At 38.6% G+C, this 21,381-nt stretch overlaps 2 protein-coding genes across 6 annotated transcripts; one reads left to right on the top strand and one right to left on the bottom strand.

Annotated features, from left to right (window-relative positions):
* Positions 1–274: 274 nt before the first annotated feature.
* On the bottom strand, positions 275–10,162 carry LOC108234159 (fibrous sheath CABYR-binding protein-like). 2 transcript variants are annotated; one of them, XM_017413120.3, is made up of 4 exons: positions 9,377–10,162; positions 4,547–5,782; positions 1,622–1,687; positions 275–1,373 (listed from the first exon to the last, which is right to left on the bottom strand). In XM_017413120.3, exons 1-3 carry the CDS (start codon positions 9,462–9,464, stop codon positions 1,626–1,628), a joined length of 1,386 nt encoding a protein of 461 aa, XP_017268609.1. In that variant the 5' UTR covers positions 9,465–10,162; the 3' UTR covers positions 275–1,373; positions 1,622–1,625. The 2 variants fall into 2 exon arrangements, with proteins under 2 accessions (XP_017268609.1, XP_017268610.1); XM_017413121.3 differs by having other exon boundaries at positions 4,547–5,779.
* LOC108234232 (coiled-coil domain-containing protein 42-like) lies at positions 7,324–21,273 on the top strand. 4 transcript variants are annotated; one of them, XM_025005266.2, is made up of 7 exons: positions 7,324–7,652; positions 11,389–11,509; positions 15,206–15,298; positions 15,394–15,588; positions 17,005–17,226; positions 20,546–20,701; positions 20,788–21,273. In XM_025005266.2, exons 1-7 carry the CDS (start codon positions 7,648–7,650, stop codon positions 20,887–20,889), a joined length of 894 nt encoding a protein of 297 aa, XP_024861034.1. In that variant the 5' UTR covers positions 7,324–7,647; the 3' UTR covers positions 20,890–21,273. The 4 variants fall into 4 exon arrangements, with proteins under 4 accessions (XP_024861034.1, XP_017268765.1, XP_037836514.1 ...); XM_017413276.3 differs by lacking the exon at positions 7,324–7,652 and adding an exon at positions 10,298–10,538 and having other exon boundaries at positions 15,397–15,588; XM_037980586.1 differs by lacking the exon at positions 7,324–7,652 and adding an exon at positions 10,298–10,538 and having other exon boundaries at positions 15,394–15,570.
* The last annotated feature ends 108 nt before the right edge of the window (positions 21,274–21,381 follow it).

The following is a 21,381-nucleotide window of genomic DNA, read 5'->3' as shown; positions in this document are numbered from 1 at the left end:
TAATATGAAAGGAACATGAGAGGTGTATGAGGGTTTATCCTTTTTACTGGGCATAGTTATTGCCCAATGCTATAGGTAGATCGGAGCAGTAATGGTCTGTGTGTGCATGAAAAATAGTAAGATGAGAGGATTTTTATCTACTGTATATAATATACGTACAGTACATACATGCCCTGTGTTTTTGTTTCAATAATATATGCTTTTGTACAAGGCTATGGGAAACAGTTGCTGTTGTAGAAAAAGAATGGTTCAAAAACATAAAGTACTCTGATTATAGTAGTTAGTAAAACTTTATTTTGTACACTAAAAAGGATATTAGACAAAGTTCAAGTCGACAATTTATTACAGAGAAAGAAACAGAAAACAATGATCAAATCAAACAGCCCTTTGTTCACAATTAAAGTCACTATTTTCTCTTACGTCTTTAAACACAGCATTTATAAATTTCCTGTCCACTAGGTGATCTGTCAGTGTCACTTCATAAGCTCGTTACCTACAAGCCTAACATCAGTAACATTTAACATCACCTTATATTCATGTTGAAAACATGTCAACTCAATGCCAAGTAAGAGAGTTTTAGGAGCAAAAACATTTATCTACATTAAAGTTGTAGTAAATGAATATATTTAGGAGTTTTACAGCATGTACTTTGGTCATTTTTACCCTTCAGCGTTCTCTTTTTTTTAATCTGCACAAATCATCTGTTTCTTTTGCCTATACTTACAGCTGAAATATCAAAAAACTAAAAGATTTTTCGAAAGAAGTTTTGCTTGAACTCAATGTTTTTCAGTATCATAGTGAGCATTGTTATTTAAAACAGAGTTCCTAATAAGAAAAGCAGCAACGTGTAAACTTTTTTTTTTCTTTTGGAAATCTTTTGAGTTCAATCTGCAAAAACATTATGAAGCATTAAGTTATGCATGTCTCTGGTTTAAATGTGTTTGGCTTTTTTCTTCAGAAGCAGCTACTTTAAATAGTCAACCATACATTTCTAAACCCTTCCACCTCAGTGCAGGATGGGTTAATAATCTCTGTAAGAAGACTTAACAGATCGCACACAGTATAGTGTCCTCATATCACACATTACATCTAGTTTTTTGTAGCACTTTTGGTCTGAAGCCCTACATGAGTGGCACTTGTTTCCTAATAGAAAACAATTTATATCTTATATACAAATGTAGAAACAAATCCTGATCTTTCCTGAAAGAAAGGTTATTAGGGTGTATAGAATAATAACAAAATGTACAGTTTGGTGAGAGATGACAATATTAAAAAATAAGTTTTTCTTCTTCTTTTACTTCATTCCATTTTCCTTCCAGTTGTCTTAAAGAGTAGTTTTGGGGTTTTGTTATTTTGGTGATTCTCTCTCCACTCTGTGAACAGAATAAAAGGTAACAATAAGAACATCTGTAAAAACACAACCTTATTCTCTTTTACTTATTATTTAAAGTGTGTGGATGGTATGTAAGACATAAATTCTCTGGGGCAAAGTGAAGTCCTCTGTGCTCCACGTTTTTACACTTAGTTACTGTGCAATGATGCTGCACATTAATTATTGTGAACAATATTGTGCTGTGTGTCGAACAATGAGTGTTGTTGTGCAGTCAAACAGTGCTCTCACCAACTCAGTCCTCCTTTTTGGCTGTCTCCCTCTCTGAATCTTGAGAGGCCTCGCTTGCAGATACCACTGCACACAAACACAAGAAATCAGTTCATGACATTTTTTTGCTTTTATTACACTAATATCTCTTTGTTTGACAGGACTTTCCCAACACTGTGTACACAACCCAACTGTCTCGGCTGCCCTCGGGGAGAGAAATGAAGCGCTAATAATCCTTTTTATCCTTTTTATTCCCAAGTGTGTCTCCTCAGCTGGTTCACTGGTGATTTAATATAACACACACAACCCCCAGAAAGAGTCCTGTAAAGGTTAATGTAATAAACCCAGTATTTATGACCACAACAGTATTTTGTATACAAGGCTTCATGAAGTGACAATGTGTTCTCAGTGTAGAAGGGGGGAGTCAAACACTGCAGACACTGAGAATTAGCTAATATGTTACTGTGCAGATTTGTCACATTACATAAGCACCATAAAATAAGTTCCACAACTACTATATTTTCATATAACTGGTGGATTTTAAATGAATCATGTAGTTTATTGTATAGGAAAAAGATCTACAAAACAAACTCCAAATGAAAGTAGCATTTCTTGAAGAAATGTATATTGAATCTAAGTTTTAAACAAAAATTATGTGTGATCAGTTAGAATGAATGGAATTAATTTTATTTAGAATATTTTTACAAAAAAAAGGAAACAAATATTAATAAATAAAAAGACAAATTGACATGAAATATAAAATACCTTGATATTATTGTCATTATATTGTTTGAAATGGAGTAATAGGAAACAAATCCTTATTTTTTTCTATCTTCATTTTACTATTAATGTCATTATATACAATTCTCCATGTTTATATCACCCACATATCCACTCATTGTCATAACTGTAGTTGAAATATTTACTAATACATCTATTTATTTTAAAAAAGCACCTTTCTGGAACATTTACCTAAGTGAGTAGAGAAAATGTTCAGTTTTCAAAAGTTGTTTTTGGTACAGACATCAATGAGTTCTGTTTTATTCCTGTGTAATGGATAGAATTGCAAGTAAATCAATAATTGAGCTCAGTGAGGCAATCAGTGAGGATGGAAGGTGGGGGGTTAGATTTAGGATAGTAGACAAGGAGAGCTGGGTGTCATCCGCATAACTGTGAAAATGGATACCAAATTTATGGAAGATGGGATCCAAGGAAAGAAGGTAGATGATGAAAAGAAGGGGCCTAAAGACAGACCCTTGGGGCACACCAGTAGTGATGGGGAAAACAGAGAACTAAAGACTGAAGTTGTATGAACTGATAACATGTATATTCCATGCTTACTAAGTGTTTTATATCTTTTTTAAACGGCTTTATATTTATAAATCTTTACAAAACCTTATCCATACAATTCCACAAACTCTACTTCTCACACTAAAGAAACCTGGAAAACATCATCTCATCTTGTTTTGTTCTCCAGAATGTTTCCATAATCCACAGCTACAATGTGCTTGGTGTTCAGCATATAAATTCACACACAAAAAAAAATTGCACAAAATTATAGCTCAATATTTGTAAAAATGACTGGACTGAGTTATAACCATTTCTGTTGGAGAAGGTCTATTAGATGTAGCTTTTATCTTGAATTGGCTTGACTCACACACAGGAAAGTACATGATTATCTTCCTTTCTTGGCAGCAAACAATAATCTCTGAGCTGACTGGAATCACCCAAACTTTGCAGAGTGACGCTGCAATGTCAACACACGCTAAAGACAAGCTTTCACTCTTCACTTAGAAAATGTGTTGCTGAATTCTGCTTTTCACGCTGTTATCTGTTCAGCCTTAAGATCCAACAATGTCCATCTCAGCTCTCATTAAAGCAGCAGCTGATTGGTTCACTGAGGGCTCAGGGTTGCTAACTTCGTGCGCCTTTTCTTTGGCCGTATGTTAGAAAAGAAAATGGATTGACTGATTGGAGCATTCACTGATTACCTGGCTGTCAGCAAGGCTTGTTTCGCTTGACTGAGCCTATCTATCTCTCCTCATCTATTGCTCTCCTCTCAGTTCTTTCTGCCTGTTTGCACATGTTTTAAGTGTTTAACACATGCTCACATTGATTCCCCAGCTTTTTCAGCTCATAGCATTATTGTTTTAAAGGGCCTCCACCTAAAAACTGTCTCCTGAATTAACATGACTCTCTGAAGGTTCAGCCGGCGTGACAGGTTTGCCAGAGGAAATATTCTGTGTTTAATTGGATTAATCAGTGAGCTAGAAAAGCTGTCAGGAACTCCCTCAAGAGCTTTCATTATGAAATAAAATCATAATGTTGTTATCCATCAGCTGTGGCTGTAAACCTACAGACAGTTACCTGAAATCTTGTGTGGTAGTAGTTGAGAGTGATCTCCAACACATATTCTGAGCTTAAACAGATCGCACGTAATCTTTGTTTAAAATTTAGCTTTTTAACTGTTTGGAGTCAACTCTGTTTGTTAGCAAAATATCTGATGAGTAACTGAATGAAATTTAATGAAACTTTCAGAAAATAATCACTGGATGTATCTTCACCATTGTTTAACTCTTGGAGCCAGCGCAATTCAAAATGGCCACCACAGCTAACTGACTATAGAAACATAAACGATGGCTATAAATCAATCAGTTTTACAGATATTGAGCCTAAATTTCATGTGTGGGTAGCTCAGGGTCATTCGCAACTCATAGTATCTCATGAGATTGTGCAAAAAGTTATTTTCAATGTTTGACCAAAATGTCATTTCTCAATATAAGATGATTTTAGTCTAAAACTCTGCCATGAAAGACAGCAGGCGATATGAATTCTTTCAAAGGAGTGTAGGTCTTTATTGGTTTTAAATTTCAACATGCCAATGCGAGATTTACAAAATATAATATTAATTTATTTTTTTTAAAGTTACGTGATGGTTTATCATACCTTCTGGTGATGGTTCAGCAGCAGGTTCTGGAGATGAGGGGCCTTCAGATTGTCCCAGGATGGTTTCCACCACAGGAGCCTCTGCTGTGGACTCTGAGGTCCCACGTTCTGGAGGAGGTTCTGCTGCTGTCTGTGAAAGAGTTTCTGAGGCCATTGGTGCAGGAGCAGCAACCTCTGAAGACTGGACCTGCTCAGCAGCAGATTCCGCCTCTTTAGGCAGAGTGGGGTTGACCTCTGTGGGGCAGGGCACCTCCTCTTGTGGGGCAATTTCGGCTGTGGATACTTTTGTTGCCTCCTCTGTAGCAGGCTCGGGCTCAGCTTGAACAGATGATGAAGGCAGCTCTGGAATAGTTGCTGCAGCAATAGCTGTGTCTAATAAAGGCTTGACAGCATCTGCAGGCTCTGAAGGCTCTGTTGGTGCTGCACCTTCATTTGGTGCTGAAGCTACACCTGGTGTTGGTGCTTCATCAGCTGCTGAAGATTCACAGGGTTTGTTTTCTGTGGGTGTCTCGAAGATGGTCTCTGGTGCAAGAATGTCATTTGGTTCCTCTGCCTGTACAGATAAAGCTTCTACAGCTGGAACTTCAGCAGCTGCTTCAGTTGAAACTTCAGCAGATGCCTCAGCTGTGACTTCAGAAGCAGCTTCAGCTGAAATGTCAGCAGCTGCTTCAGCTGGGACTTCAGCAGCTGCTTTAGTTGAAACCTCAGCAGATGCTTCAGCTGGAACTTCAGAAGCTGCTTCAATTGAAACCTCAGCAGATGCTTCAGCTGGGACTTCTGGAGCTGTTTTAGCTGAAACTTCAGCAGATGCTTCAGCTGGAACTTCAGCAGCTGCTTCAGCTGGGGTCTCTTCTACAACCAGCGGGGTCACTGCTGGCTCTGAAGCGCTTTGTTCAACAGCTGGTACAGCAACTGCTTCCTCAGCATCATCTGAGGCCTCTGCCTGCACTGCTTCTATAGGTTCTACCTCTGCTACAGCAGAACCCTCCCCTGCAGATGAAGCTGCAGGTTCTGCTGCTTGTTCTTCACAAGCAGCAGGTTCTGGTTGTGCCTCAGGGGCTGCTAGGAGATCTTCTCCAGAGCCGAGATCCTCCTGAGCCTCCATAGCCACCAACACAGCCTCCTCCTCATCTTCAGCTCCCGCTTTAGGATCATCTGGCAGAGCAGTCTGCACAGGCAGCTTCATCTGGTCCGCAGTGGTCTGTGCATTCTCTGCAATGATGCCATTTTTTACTGCTGTCGGCAAAAAAACAATAAAAACAGTATTAAGAACTCCCAAACACCCTGCATTCAACTGCTGACATCAGCTGATTTAAATGTAACACTGTACAATCGAAGTCTTTATGAAATGATGGTTTTATCTTTGAGTTTTTTTGTTTGTTTGTTTTTCCCATAAATCCAGCTTGCTATCAGCCCAGCGAGCAGAGAGTGAAACTCTTTAAAATTGATATATTTTTTGGGATCAGATAAAAAGTGATCTTGTACTTTTTTAAAAAATGTTCTCAGATTTAACATTTCAGCTGGTGTATTTGGATAATTTCAACAATTAACTATTGTCAAAAAACTATAGTAAAGAGTGTTTTGTGGTTATTAATTTGGTAAATAATGGATTGTTTTTTATTTGAATTCCACACTGTGTCTGGAGTTCTGGGGAAACCTTGGTGGGGCTGTAGAAATGTGGTTTAATTCAACACAGAATGAAGGAGACAGGAAATAACAATAAAGGCTGAAAAGACATCCTTTCATTTCCGTTTTCAAAAATCTGATTTATTGAAGCCCTGAGGACCTGCAGTCTGAGAGGAAATAAAACACATGTTTTTTTTAAGAGGCAAACTCACCATTACTGTCACATCTCTGATTTTGTTATAGTTAACTCTAAATAGACAGTCAGTATATAGTCCTGTATATACAGTGTTGTAGTCAGGTCTTGAATATAAGAGAATAAACTTACGTAAACGTATCAGTTTAAGGAGCCACAAGATTCTGACATCCTGTTTTATTAAGGGTGCCAATGCAAACAGCATTGAAGTGTCTTTATGACTATCCTGTTCCAAACTTTTCACCAAAACCAAATCAGGAATAATGTGGTATGACTTTTGGTAGTGGTACGTTGCACAACATAGACAAAATCATAAAAAAAAACTGTAAGGAAAAAAAAATGGAGGTTAATGGGATTTTGATAAAACAGATGAGAAAACCTAGCCCTCTTTGGAGCTCTACAGCTCAGATATACTAGAAACATCATTCAAAGTTTAAACGGGTCACAGGAAGTTTGACTTTACATAACTGAACTGGCATTTTGGTATCTTTTGGTTTTTACACAATCACAATTTAAATTTTCTGACTTTTTGACAGATTTTCTGCAGAATTTTAAAATGACAGCTGTAATGCTAACTACTGAGCTGTCTAAAATTTTCAAATCTTTTGCAAAAAAAAAAAAAACAGCTCTTGTTAGGACATATACAAATTATACATCACAATGCAGGCGTTTTTCTCTTCTTTCACCCAGTTTGTCTCTCACTGCTGTAAAACATGGTTTTGTCTCAAATCCCCACAAAGGGCTGAGAGTGCCATCGGGTGAAATGCCATCAGAGTTTAAATTTTTTACGGTCTTAATTATTCTTACTTTTCAGCCCATGTTTCCGTCTGCCTCCCATTAATTTGCCAGTCTGGGATTGACATACATGTGTGTGTGGTTACCATGGTGACCATAATAAGCCACAGGCAGCAGCTTTAACTTTTCTTTTGATTTTGGTTCTCTACACTTCTTATACAGTTCATTCATCAAAATGTAGGCTTTTTGTTTTAGATTATTACAGAGTTATATAAAAATTTTGGGTGTTATATTTGTACCCTTCAAAAACTTTTCAGAAATGTTCTGGTTTCGTGTTATGCATGTAAGCTGTAACATGGTGCATTTTTCACAAGCGAGACAAACCAGAAGGGTTCAGCTGACTAGATGAGTGGATCACTTTGACGCTGCAGCTTTTTGATTTTGTTTGTCTGTCGGAAGCCATAACGAAGCTCAGAGTGATGAGTGGAAGGGAATGTGAGGGATCGGCAGCTTGTGTGAAAACCAGCCAGTGGATGAGCACTCAAAAATGATGTGAGGCTACTTTCATTAATAATTTCCCTTTTGATTTTTTTTAACTCTTTTCAGGCATCTCTAACACTGGTTTATGGGATTTTGTATGTCCCGTATAGTTTTTGTTTCTGTGTGTTTGCACTAGTTGTTGTCCAGATTTAGCAGCAACAGAAGTGGAGTTGAAGAGAGTGAATGTAACTGTTTATGTCCAGACAAACACCACCGCTGAAGGCATGGGTGACCCATGTGTCAACATGATTTAGCAGCCAAAGATGACACAGATCCTTGTCAAAACAGAGTCACGTCTGGCTGGAAGCAGGGAGGGGGGACGGGGGCAGACTGGGGATGGGACAGTGGTGACCTGGATGCCGTGTGGCTGGTTTGTTAGACAGACTGTATACTGTCTGAACCTCAGACACAGTCCGACGTGCTTAGAGTGGCCTGGCTGGGTACTGAATACAATAAGTGATTTTCTTGGCAGGATGATGTAAGAGTCTAGGAGAAGACCCAGGCTTGACCCGGTTTTAAGATGGCTGGAGAAACAACGGCCTGACACGAGCATTAGACATTAAAACCAGAAAAGTTCTGAAGAGATTTTTTTAAAAAGTGCAGGTGCAACTACAGCCTGAAATTTCTACATACATCAGTTTTCTTCTGTAAGGTCCAAGGGTATTTTAGAACTTCCTTCTGTATTAATCTAGGATGACAATATGTTAATGTTTGGCTAGAAACTGTACTGCACAAAGTTAAACTTATTTAGGTTACTTGTTCAACAGAACAGTTGCATTTTTATCTTCTCTCAAATGTTAACAGTATCCTAAGCTGCACAAAAGGTTTCTATCTGGGTTTCAGTATGTGTAATAGAAACACATCTGTGCTTAGCGTGACTCAACCATGTGGCAGCATTAAGAGCTATGAATGGACAATTATGGGCTGTGTCTACGCAGGCTTGAACACAAAGTGCACATAAGAAAAGCCAGAAAAAAAGAAGGGCAGTGCTGAGAAACAATGTATATCAGTCGAAACAAAACTGCTTAAAGTGCTTTAGTGTCCCTGAATTTAGATGAAAACAATCTACCTATTAAAAAAAAAATTAAAATTAAAAAAACACCAAGCTTCCCTTACAGCGTGAACACTTCTTAATAGGATAATTATAAAAATTACTCCACTCAAATGTTTCAACTTTAAAGCAGATGGTCTGTTTTGGGTTAAACCAGTTTTATCTCATCAAATAAATACTTTTTTTCTGGTATTTATTATGGTTTTCTAAAATCATGAAGCAGTACAGAGGTGTGGTAGCAAACAGGTCGGATTGCAAGTTTTGCCTCCGGCTGCAAATAGACTCCTAAACACTCCCAGCCGGCCTTCACGCCGTCCTACTGTAAGAAGACTATGCTGTCAGAGTGCTCAGTTCACTTTTCATGAAGAGGCTGAGAACTGAATAAACCTCAAAAGAAGTGGGTAAAAATAACAGCAGCGATTTGAGGGAATAGACGGAGAAATTACTCAACATGAATAGTTTTGCACATGTATGATGTGCAGGAAAGTTAAATGAAGAAAGCACACGGTGTACTGCACCTGCAGGATGCAGTTTACAGCAAGATTTCACTGAATAGATATAAGACATATAATAGAGCTACTGTGCACACTTTTAACGTAAGATCTGGTACTAGAAGTAAAAACACATTATAAAGGTAAGCTGCATCTTTGAATGTTCAGACATCCCTCAGGTGATCATTACTTACCTAATGTGTCTCCATTGGCCTCCTCGGGTTTTGTGCCGGGTCTTTTCTCCTGATCAACAGTTTGTGCACTGGATGATGAGCACCCCATGTTTGGAACAAAAAGATAAGATGTAAAAATAATAATGGAACGTAATAAACAAGCAAAGACAAGTCTCAGCTCTGTTTGGTTTTAAAGACCAATTGACTGACTGACTGGCAGAGCAAACATGAACAGTTAAACTCTCTCCGGTTCCTCACAGAAACTGGGAACCATTATCTCCCCTGGTCTGTGTCTTCATGCAGAACCTGTTGCCCTTTGGCCCCAGACAGCAATCTGTTCCCAGCATGGAGCAAACAAATGCAGGCTGTATCACTGAGCCTCCTGCCTCCTGCCTCCTGCTCACAAACTGTTCATTCAGGAGGAGGAGGCAAATAACGAGTGTCCTCCCCTTTGAGGTCTGCCTAGAGGAGATCCACCACCTTGTGGCAAAAGAACAAAAACACATGCAACAAGTCCATTTGTAGACTGGTTAAATGTCCCAGTGCATGAGCATTAAAGCACCTGTATTATAGTTACAGTGCCGTCATCAGAAGATAAAAAACTAAATATCTAAAATAAATATTATCTAAATCGCTCTAGACCTTCACTTACAGTAATATACTACAAGAATAAACTCATCTACTGGTTAATAATTAGTTTTTTTTTTCTGTCCAGGGTATTGTATTTGTCGAGTCAACTACGTACCAGAGATAAAAGAAATGTCAAGAGAACGACCGTCCGATCACTTCCGATTTCGTTTCTGAGCTCCTAAAAGTACACTTTGACATTGCTCAAGTTTTACAAACTAAAACCAGGTGTTTTTTTTTATTGCTGAGTCACAATTTAAAAAAAAATCGCAGTACTAGTATTTATTATTTATAACCAAATGACTGTTTTAAATGAAAATCAAACTTTGCAAATTGCTGATAGCCCACAGAATTGTTTTATTTTTAAACAGGCGGCGTGTTGCCATGGATACAGTGAAGCAAAACGCAGGAGGCTGAAAACTCCTAAGTTTGAAAAATAACAAAGGAGAAAAAACAAAAAAGTGAAACTTAGAGGAACTGTGGCTTCTTCATTTCGGCTGATAAGAAAAGAGAAAACCATGTTTTCGAAGCTCTCCAGTGAACGGCCGGTTTGTCAGTAAGTTTTTTTTTTTCTCCGCCCGACGAAATGTACGAAATGGATATATGCGTTTGTCTGTCCTGTTAGCAAAATAGCTCATAAACGAGGTTTCACATTTGAATGAAACTCTCAGAAAGTAATCACTGAATGTACATCTACACTGAATAACCTTTGGGGTTAATCTCATTCAGTATGGCCGCAACAGCTAAGTTACTTTAGCCAAGACGAAAATGTCTTTCACTCAACCAATTTTACAGATATTAAACTAGTGTCGTAGTAGCCGAGCTTTATCCCCAACACACACTCAAAGTGCTACACATTGTGCAGTATATTTGTTTGTAACTTTAATGTTTCAGTCAAGTTAACACTCTGTTGGCAAAATATTTCATAAACCATTGTACAGATTTTAATGAAACTTTCATAAAGTAGTAATTGGTCGTACGTCTAAAACTGAAAATTTGGGGGAATCAATCCAATTTCAGATGTCCACCACACCGGCTTCATCTTAGCCATTTGCGAAGGTTTTCTCACCATTTGTTGATGTAACCCTCTCCCATTGTTTCCAAGAAATCTCAGTGCATTCTGTGTCAGGGAATTCAATTTCATCAAAGCAGCATTTTAGACATACATGATCCATGCATGCTTTCCCTGATAGAAGATGACTGTTTTCATCTCTGGACAGAAAGTTGACAACTGCTTGCTTCCTCTCTGTTGATAGTTTTTTAGCCCCCTTTGCTTGAATTTTTCACTTAGGCTTGTTTTTTGTCTAGGACCTAAGGACCTAATTTTTTTAACAAGTTCAGACAAAATCCATTGGATGGATCTTGTGTTATAACTTTGTTCTACCTTTGTCTGTGTGTGGTAACAGACGGACAACGAGCTGCAGCAGAAGTTCGAAGGCAAAAGAAGACGAGTTTCCAGATCTTGAAAGGCTGGAGATGGAAAAAGAACTGGCTGATCTCATGAAGACCTACAAGGAGTACAAAGAGGTGTGGAAACATCTGAATATCAGTTTGTCCGAATGTCCAGATCCCAGTGGAAGATGTTTTTATGTGGTGTTATTGCTTTCAGTAAGAAAAAAAAGGTTTAAAATTTACCAAGGCAAAAAAAAAAAAATCCCATTTCCATTTTTCCAGAAAAACAGATTTATTTGTATTTCATAAGAAAAATAAATGTCACAGATGACAAGCAGATATTCTACAGTTTTTTTGTTTGTTTGTTTGTTTGTTTTTCAACTGTTTAGGCACAATTTTGAAAAAAGAGCCCCCTTTTATTTAAAACACTTCACACTATGAGCACAATCCAACACTTACAAAATAGCTCAGTTTTTTCAGAAGGAAATACTTTTTTTGTAATGTTTTAACTCTAATTTATAAAAGAATATATATTTTGTTCCTACATCAGACAGTTTGTTCATATAATCTATTATTTTCTTCATAAGTATAACTGAGGTATACAGAGAAAGTACGAAAATAGATTCACAAAGCACTACACAGTACCAGTCCTGCTGACTGATGAAAAGATTTATTTGTATTCATAAATCGAAGCCAGACAATATGTAATTCGGAACAAAATATATTCCATTGTTCTTACTAATGGAAGAACAGCAAGCGTTTGTGTAGACCAGGGGTTTGCAACCTTTACAAAAGAGCAATTTTTATCATCTCAGCATTTGACACACTCGACCACACCATTCTTGTTGACAGGCTTAGATTGATTGGCATCTCTAGAACTGTCCTGTTCTATCTGTAAGTCATACCTTACAGATAGAAAATTCTTTGTAGGCAATTATTTGTACGCATTATACACTTAAATATGAAGGGATCAATTTAAAGGGAACCTATTGTGCAAAATCCACTTCTTGCATGTTTTTGTTCTTCCATTTGGGTATCTGCTGCTTCTAGAAACAGTCCAAGTGCAAAAAAAATCACCCGGCCATTTTTTGACAAGAAGTAAATGTTTTCTGGTGTCTGCAAAACGACCTGTTTCAAAAGCTTCAGGATTGTTGCATCACAATCCCCGTTACCTAGCAACCCAAGTGGAGCTCCACCCACTTCATTACAGGAAGACTATCACATTAGTTCTGCTGGTTTTACTGCTGAACAATGTCTGCTGGAAAAGGAAAATGTTTTGTTATCGCCTGCAATATAGAACATGCATGTTCTCCCAGTCACAGAGAGCAGAGCTTCGTGGCTGATCTTGGCCTTATTTTATTTATTTATTTTTTTTTGTGAATTAATACAGATATAAATGTGAGTCAGATCTGCAGCGCTTAATCCTTCAGAGAGTTTTTATGTTTTGAGACGGGACACTGAGTTGGGAGGCGTGACCAACAGCAGCTTTTTTATTTTTTTCATGTTTATTAGTTTTTTTTTTTATAGTTTTACAAATCATACACGGCATCGAACACGGCACATCTGCGTAGAATATCAACCTCGATTTGAGAGAGGTTCACAAAGTTGCAAAAGGATGTGAGAGTCCCATGTCTGATCAAACTCAGCTCCTCTCTCTTCATTATAGTCTTAGTCTCTCAAGATGCAAGATGTTAAACATTTCTCCCATCCACAGAGCAAATGTCGGGACAGAATCCTGTTTCCACATGCGTAAAATTCATTTTTTTGCTGTCACCATCCCAAAAAGAAGAGCACTTTTCTCATACTTAGTTAGAGACAGAGGGATAATAGCTCCCAAGCTTGCTACCAGGGTAGTTTGGTAATACGTGTTTACGAAAGGAACCAGATAAACATTGATAAACCACAGCTGATCAATGTCCTTTCAAATTGTCTTTTAGACATAGCCAATCAAGTAAGGTACATTGTAGCCACAGCTGCCATGGGGTGGGCTGACAGAAGTGAGGCTGTCATCACACTGGCACTTCCAACCCCGTGGTGGTTCCTAATACACCACCACTTCACCTGCAAGGCAGGTGCTCAAGGACACAGCAGCTGAGACTGACAGAGCAGGGGCTCAAACCAGTAACCCTCCGGTTACAGAATGAACCCTTACCTCCTGAGCCACTGCCACCCAAAAAACTCTAGCAATGAATCTCTGGCAATGAATCTTACAGACTCATTTAGAAACTTGGTGTTATTTGCTTTACTCTAATTTGAGTTTTACACATCGCACTAAAAGTGCCTCAAAGACTGCATTCTATTACCTTTCTAACAACATTGCAAGAGTTCAGTTGTTTCTCTCTCAGTCCAGTACAGAGATCTTGGTCCATGCCAAGGGCATACAGCTGAGCTGCAGTAAATACAAAGTAACAGTCTTTTAACATAACCTAAATAAGTTAATTATTTTAACAACAACTTTTATTTTAAGATCCAATGGTCTTTTAATATTTGAGATAAAGTTAGAGAGGCCAGACTGAGATGGTTTGGACATGTGCAGAGGAGGGACAGTGGGTATATTGGTAGAAGGATGTTAGAGATGCAGCTGCTAGGAGAAAGACAAAGAGGAGACTTATGGATGCTGTTAGAGAGGACAGGGAGGTCGTTGGAGTGAGGACAGAGGACGCAGGAGACAGAGTTAGATAGAGGAGGATGACTCACTGTGGCAAACCAAAAAAAAAAAGGTCTTTAAGCATTAGTATCACTAACTTTTGGAGTTAAATTAAACTCTCTGCCACAGAGAGGATTTCATGGAGATAGACATATTCTGCAGCCACTGTTGCACAATGAATTATGGGGTATGTGAATCTACGAAGGATACACCGAGTGCAGCCTTCTTTGTCCAAAACAAGGAGGCCACATCTGGAGGGGTCTTTGAATTGGGACAGCTTTTGTCATGGTACTGTGATGCAACTGGTCTTGAAATGCAGTCATAAAAGCATGCAGCTCTTGTATTAGGACACAGCTGCTTTGGAGTTCCCTCAATTCAAGATGATTGCCACAACTAAGCAACCATAGCTAACAAAATAAATGACCATAACTCAGCCAATTTTTTCAGATGTTAAGCTAAAGTTTTGTGTGGTAGTAGCAGCTGGTAGTCATCACCAAAACAAACTCTGAACACTGATCATGTGAGATCTGTTTTTGAACTTTTGCCATAAACTATTGCAGGCAAGACTGTTTGATGGGGAAATATGTCATAAACCACTGAATGGAATTTAATAAAACTTTTTAAAAAGTAATCATTGGTTGTACTTCTATCCAACTGATCTATCTACCATGGTACCCCAATTCACAATAGCTGCCACAGCTAACTGATCATTGGAAATCCAAAATCTGTTGACTCAGCCAATTTTACAGATATTGACCTGAATTGGGGTGTGGTAAAAGCTGAAAGTCATTCCCTAATTTGGTGTCAACCAAATTCAAGAAGGCTACAACAGTTACAGTAACTGACCTTAGTCAACACAAAAATAAGCAAAACTTGGTCAAATTTAAAGATATTTAGCTAAACTTTGGTGTGGTCTTAGCTGAGAGTTATCCTCAGCATATAGATTATAAAGGTTTGATCTAAACTACTGTAAAATTGTTTCTTCTCATCACAAGATGATTTTTGTCTAAAACTCTGGCATGAAAGGCAGCAGGTGATTTGAATGCCTACATGGCAGGAAGTCTTTAATTTCTAAAAATGTTTTAAAAGTGTTTAGTAACAGTTCACCTCAAATTTGAACTTAAATGAAGAGTTTATGACCACCATTTTAATACCCAACCTTTTCTGTGTGTGGTTTTCTGCAGAAATTGGTGAATTTGAGGCAGCAGAAGAAGGAGTTGCAAAAAGACATTGAAAATTCCCGTGAGCAACGCTGCAATTTAGAAAGGATTACAGAGGTACAGTAGAAAACTCACAGAATGTTAAATACCTGTTGGATTCTGAATTTGTTGATGGGCCTAGAACAGTATATAACCGTAAGTAAATTCCTCAGCAGAGTAAAGAATTAGAAGAACTCGTGGAAAAAGCTGAGAAGGAGATGACGGTGGTTCGAGAACAAGAGGAAACGATCAAGAGGATAAAGCAGGAGCACAATGAAATGTTCCAGAGCAAAAAAGAAATGGAGGCTAAGATTCAAAAATATAAAACATACTATGACTTCATGGACCAGGTGTGCAAACTAACAAAGGTACTAGTATAAATATGTACATATCTGTGTTTTGGTGTATGTGTGTGTGTGCGTGAGAGAGAGAGCGAGAGAAAGTGAGTGTGTGTGTATGTATATATATATATATATATATATATATATATACACAAAATTAGGTTGATTGATTATTTTAAAGTTTTTATTTAAATTTTTATTTATTTTTTTTTTCTGCTTACCTGTGGTCGGGTCACAGGGGCAGCAGATCCAGGAGAGAAACCCAGATATCCCTCTCCCCAACAGCACTCTCTAGCTCCTTCTAGGGGATCCCATTGCATTCCTTGGCTAGATAACACATTCTGTGCAATCCAACCAGTAATGTGTCTGCCTCGTGGTCTTTTTCTTGTGGGAGATGCCAGTAAAAATTCAGAGGGACGTGCCAATAAGCACCTTAATCAGATATCCAAACTACCTCAAATCACTCATGTCAATTTGGAGGAGCAGCAGCTTTTCTCTGAGCTCTTTCCCAGATGATGGAGCTCCTCCCCTTATCTCTAAGGCTGAGCTTGACAACCCTATGTATGAAGCACCTTTCAGCTGCCTGTAACCAGAATCTTCTTCAGTCATGATTCGGACCTTATGACCATATGTGAGGGTTGGAACATAGCTGTACCAGAGCTTTGCCTTTCAGCTCAAATCCTTCTTAACCACAACAGACCGAAGCAATGCCCTCATTACTGCAGATGCCCTCATTACTTTTTCCAGATAACCATCATTGCCCACATAAGAATTAAAGTCCCCCAGGAAAACAATGGAATATTCAGGACACTATCCAGAGGTTTTAAGAAGGCCAGGTAATCTGAACTGCCATGCATAAGCACAAACAACAGTCCAAACCTTACCATCTTTAACATTAACTCCAATACAGAGGCAGTCAGCCAGGAACCCATGAGTATTCCCACACCTGGCTGACACCCCTGTCTTGGGGCAACACTGGAGTAAGAGAGAGTCCAAAGCCTCCCCAAAGAATTGGGTTCAGGAGTCCAACCTATAAGTGGAGGTGAGCCCAACTATATCTGGTTATTATCATTCAACATCTCACACAAGCTCCAGCTTCTTTCCCACCAGTGAGGTGATGTTCCACATCCTTAGAGACAGTTTGGGTTTCCCAGAATTAGCATGCCCAGGGACCCACCCTTGCCTGCCACACAACTTGCAGTGTACCCATCCTTGATGACTCTCCCTGCAGATGGTGGGCTCACAGGGAGGTGGCTTTGTCATTTTTTTCAGGCTTGACCCATTTTTGTAAATGGTAACAACGGTTGCTGTTTTTATTTCATAGGGGAATGAAAATAGCAAAGCTTGTTACCATTTACAAAAGGGACAACTGACAGTCATTTGGAAACTTTTAAAGTGTCTGAGATTCACCGCAACATTACTGTGAGTATGTGTGTGTTCCAGTTCAAAAATATGGATGAGCTTGCAGACCATTTTGAGAATCAGCTCCAAATCAGAGACCAACTCATTCAGAAGGAAAAACAGAAGAAGGAACATATGGAACAGCAGAAGAAAAAGCTGCGCGAACTGGAGGACCAGCATGACCAGATGTGCCTGGAGAAAACCAACGAGCTGGCCCAACTCCAGACAGAGCTGGAGGAGGCTCGGGCTGAAGCTCTCATATGGGTACAAGGCTGTGTTTGAAATGTTACCTCGTTCACTCACTACATCATGGTCACTATATAGTAGAATATGTAGGGGATAGGACATGTTTTGGAAATTTTTCTCAATAACCCAAGTGATAATCAAAAAAAATCAATGAACACTTTAACAACAAAAGTCAATATATACTTTTTCAAGATTAGAGAGAATTTGCACACAAGTTCTGCTTACAGCGTTCTGCCTGAATCCTGTGCCCAAGCAGAAGGAAACTCCTTTTAATTAAATCCTCTGTGTTGTACACACTTAGAAAGATGTCTTAACAAAGAGACACAGGAAGATTTATGGTAGTCACAGGTTAGGCTTTATCTGGAACAGTCTATTTCAGAAGCAGAGTGAGAAGCACTGAGATGTTTTCTTCTCTTATTCGTTGCGCTGTAGCTACACAACCAAGTTCCACTCCCTCATCAGTGGTGGGGAAGTGGGGGTGAAATTTATGCAGTGTTTCACTGTGATGTTTTGAAGGTCTAAAAGAATGGTTTAATATCTAAGTCATCTTGCTGTGGAAAGGTGTGACATTTTCTGCTCAAGGAGAAGCAGTGAAACAGTATGAAAAATCAGAAAGTCGAGTAAGAATAAGCCACAGTTTTTCTGTGTGTGTGGTTGGGTTTGAGCCTGCATCCATGAGTCTGTAAAAGTACAGAAGTCAGACATGTGTCTCCGTTGTCAACTGTCTGTACAAAAGGTTTTTGTTGAGTCAGGTAAACCTAATGTATGTGTGGTCTGTAGGGCAAGTTTCACATCAGCAGAGGCTGTTTCTGTCTTGTGTCCAAGTCAGTGATTTTTTGGCCTTTAGATCAGTTCTTTTTGTCATTTTGCACAACGATTTATCTAGTAGGCCATAATTTGGTATGAACAAGCAACAGTATGAACACATGCCCAAGAGAGATAACATTTGTTTGTGACTGGTTTAGGAATTTTCTGAATTGCCTCCCCGGGTTTTTGAGATCATGTGACCCTAAAATACAACCTCAGTCTGGGCAAATTACAATTTTAAAAGATTGGTTTTGTGACCTTCTACAGCCAGGTGTTTAAAGAGTGCAACTTTGTTCTGCTCACATTGGTCGCAGCTAAGACTGCAGATGAGGAGATTATCAGCAAACTGCAGCAGTGCAAAACCTGAAGGGAGTTGTAAGGGGTTGAGAGAGGATTTACCACACTGATTGTAAACTGTCGGATTTTCACACCAACTCTGACAGAAGCAAGTAAAGGTATAACATTTTCTATTAAAGATGAAAGCAAACCCTAATTGGCTAACTGGATGTTCTGGTACTGAGAAAAGCTTGTTAGGAAGGTCAACCACAGAAAATAACTTGAGACAAGATGGTGTCGGGGATTTTGATTGGGCCTTGGAGGTGGCCTGGTCATGTTCATAGATCACATGACATCACAGTTCCTCGAGTCTGGCTTTTCCAGACGTGACAGTTCTTTCTGCAGCAGAAAAGACATCTAGGTCAGCTGTGTTCATGTAGCAAACTTCTCCTTTTAAGAGAGGAGATTCATCATCTTTGGACTGGATACTGGGTTATAGTTCTTTGACCAAGGCATCTGGTGGGTGTACAAGTCTAAATTAGAGTGCTGAAGTGCCTTCACCTTTGGCAAAGAGACAGGCTGCAGGTGTGTGTGTGTTTGACTTAACCTTTTCAGGATTATATACAATGAGCAATAGTTTCAGTTCCCTTATTTATTCCTTTCCCTTCTCTATTACATGCTTCAATTTAGAAATGTTAAAAATATTTCTGTGGGTTTTCATTATTTCCAAAACTTTCACTTTAATCTTTACCTTTTAATTTACTATTCAGGTAATGAAATTCAAAGAACTCCCTATTGGAAACTCCAAATCTTTGGCCCAGCAGTTTTTCATGTTTTGGGCCATATTTCTTCATTAAATTTACTAAAGGCACTTTTACTTTCAGGTGGTGGTTCCTTTCACTCCATTTCCTGCCTTGTTTTCCATGTTCCCAAAATATGACTGGATACAATTTAATACAATACAAATACACTGCTCAAAACAATAAAGGGAACACTCAAATGACACATCCTAGATCTGAATGTGTCATAGTTTGGTGTTTTCAGTTTGTTGTTTTGATTATTGTCTTGTTTCGGTTTGAGTTCTTGTTTCAGTTTAGTTTTTCCTGTTCATGTTTGTTGTCATCATTCACCTGTCCTCTGCTCAGTAGTTTTCTGGTTTCCTGTCACACCCATCTCCAGCTGTCTTCACTTCTAATCACACACCTGTTCCCACTTCTCCTCATCACCCTCTGCTTTAAAACTTGGTCTTCCTCTCCACCTCCCTGCCGATTCATTGTTGTTTGTTCGTGTTGATTCTAGTCTGGTCTCTGGTCCCTCTCTGTTTTTGCCTTGCCTTGTCCCGCCTTTGTTGACTACCTGGATTTTGGATTTTTGTTATAGTTAGCTTTGCTGCCACGTCAGCTTTTTGTTTTCAGTTTTGTTATTTAAAAATAAATATTTTTGTTTATCAATTATGAGTCTGCGAATTGGGTTCGCCACGCTCTCACCGCATCGTGACAGAATGAATGAAATATTCTCATTGAATACTTTGTTCTGTACAAAGTTGAATGTGCTGACAACAAAATCACACAAAAATCATCAATGGAAATCAGATTTATTAACCAATGGAGGCCTGGATTTGGAGTCACGGACAAAATTAAAGTGGAAAAACACACTACAGGTTGATCCAACTTTGATGTAATGTCTCTAAAACATGTCAAAATGTGACCCAGTATTGTTTGTGGTCTCCACGTGCCTGTATGACCTCCCTACAACACCTGGGCATGCTCCTGATGAGTTGGCGGATGGTCTCCTGAGGGATCTCCTCCCAGACCTGTACTAAAGCATCCGCCAACTCCTGGACAGTCTGTGGTGCAGACTGGTCTGTCTGCTCCAAGATGCTAACTGGACATTGGTGGATGGAGTTGAGTTATATTGTGTTGTTTAAGTGTTCCCTTTATTTTTTTAGCAGATGATTATTTGTGAGGGTTAGTTTCACCAGTTAAACCAACTAAATGTTTGAGATCCCAGATTGCTATACTTAAAGTCCTTGATTCCTTGAAAAAAATGACAAGAAATAATTAAATATGGTGCAAAACAGTAATAAAAAAAAGATTTAACAAAGTGCTTCTCACTGAGTTTTAGTTCAGTTGTTTGTTGGATTCTACCGGTGACAGCCAAAGACGTCTGATTGGTCCTTTGATAATTATGTTTTAAAAAAACAGAGCCTAGTTTACCCACAAGGACGATAAAGATTCATTTTCTCTTTCTGCAGGAAAAGCAGTGGAATCACATTCAAGAAACAGCTTCAAAAAAAACACTGGAACTTGGCCAGATTAAGATGGCAACCCTAAACCTCTATGAAAGGACCTCAAGCACTCTAGGAGCAGAAGGCGTGGCTATTGATGACACAGATAAACAGTTGGAGCACGTACGTACCCTCACAGAAACAAAGTGAAACAGCCCCAGAAACTGAATATATTTAGTCTAATGTTTAGTTTTCTGTCGTCTCCTCAGATTCAAACATTCATCATGGACAGCACTGATATCGTGAAACAATATCGGCAACTCCAAAAAAAAGAAAATACCAAAACTGGAAAAACACAGACAGAGAAGTGAACTACTTTACATTTTATATTTTATCCTAATCCTGTGTTGTTTCTATTAAATTTCAATTCATTAAATATTTTTTTACAATTTCATTATTTGCTTTTAGGTCATTTTGACATTTTATGATCTGAGATATTCGGTCATGTTTGTTTTTTTTAAAAACGATTGAAAAGTTGAATCAATGGTTTACTGAACACTAACTTGAGTTTCAACAAAGTGCTTCAGTAAAACACTGAACTTTGCACCAAAACAAACAAACTGTGGCCCAAATAATCGAAACGTCTTCATGGTGATCCTAATGAGCCACTGGCAGCAGCTGTAATGTTTATTTTGATCTCAGCTCCCTACACTTTGTACACAGTTCATACATCAAAACATCTGAATTTTCTCAGTGAAGACAATTACGAACGTAAGTCCTAATTTACAATCTGACTGTTGCTTTGGCAACCTTCAGAAATTCTTTAAAACCTTTCTAGTTTTAGTTGTAACATTTTAGATTTA

This window comes from Kryptolebias marmoratus, linkage group LG16 (assembly GCF_001649575.2).
Source record: "Kryptolebias marmoratus isolate JLee-2015 linkage group LG16, ASM164957v2, whole genome shotgun sequence".
Taxonomy (NCBI): Eukaryota; Metazoa; Chordata; class Actinopteri; order Cyprinodontiformes; family Rivulidae; genus Kryptolebias; species Kryptolebias marmoratus.
The sequence above is the reverse complement of the archived record's forward strand: the minus strand, read 5'-3'. Positions and strand labels throughout refer to the sequence as shown.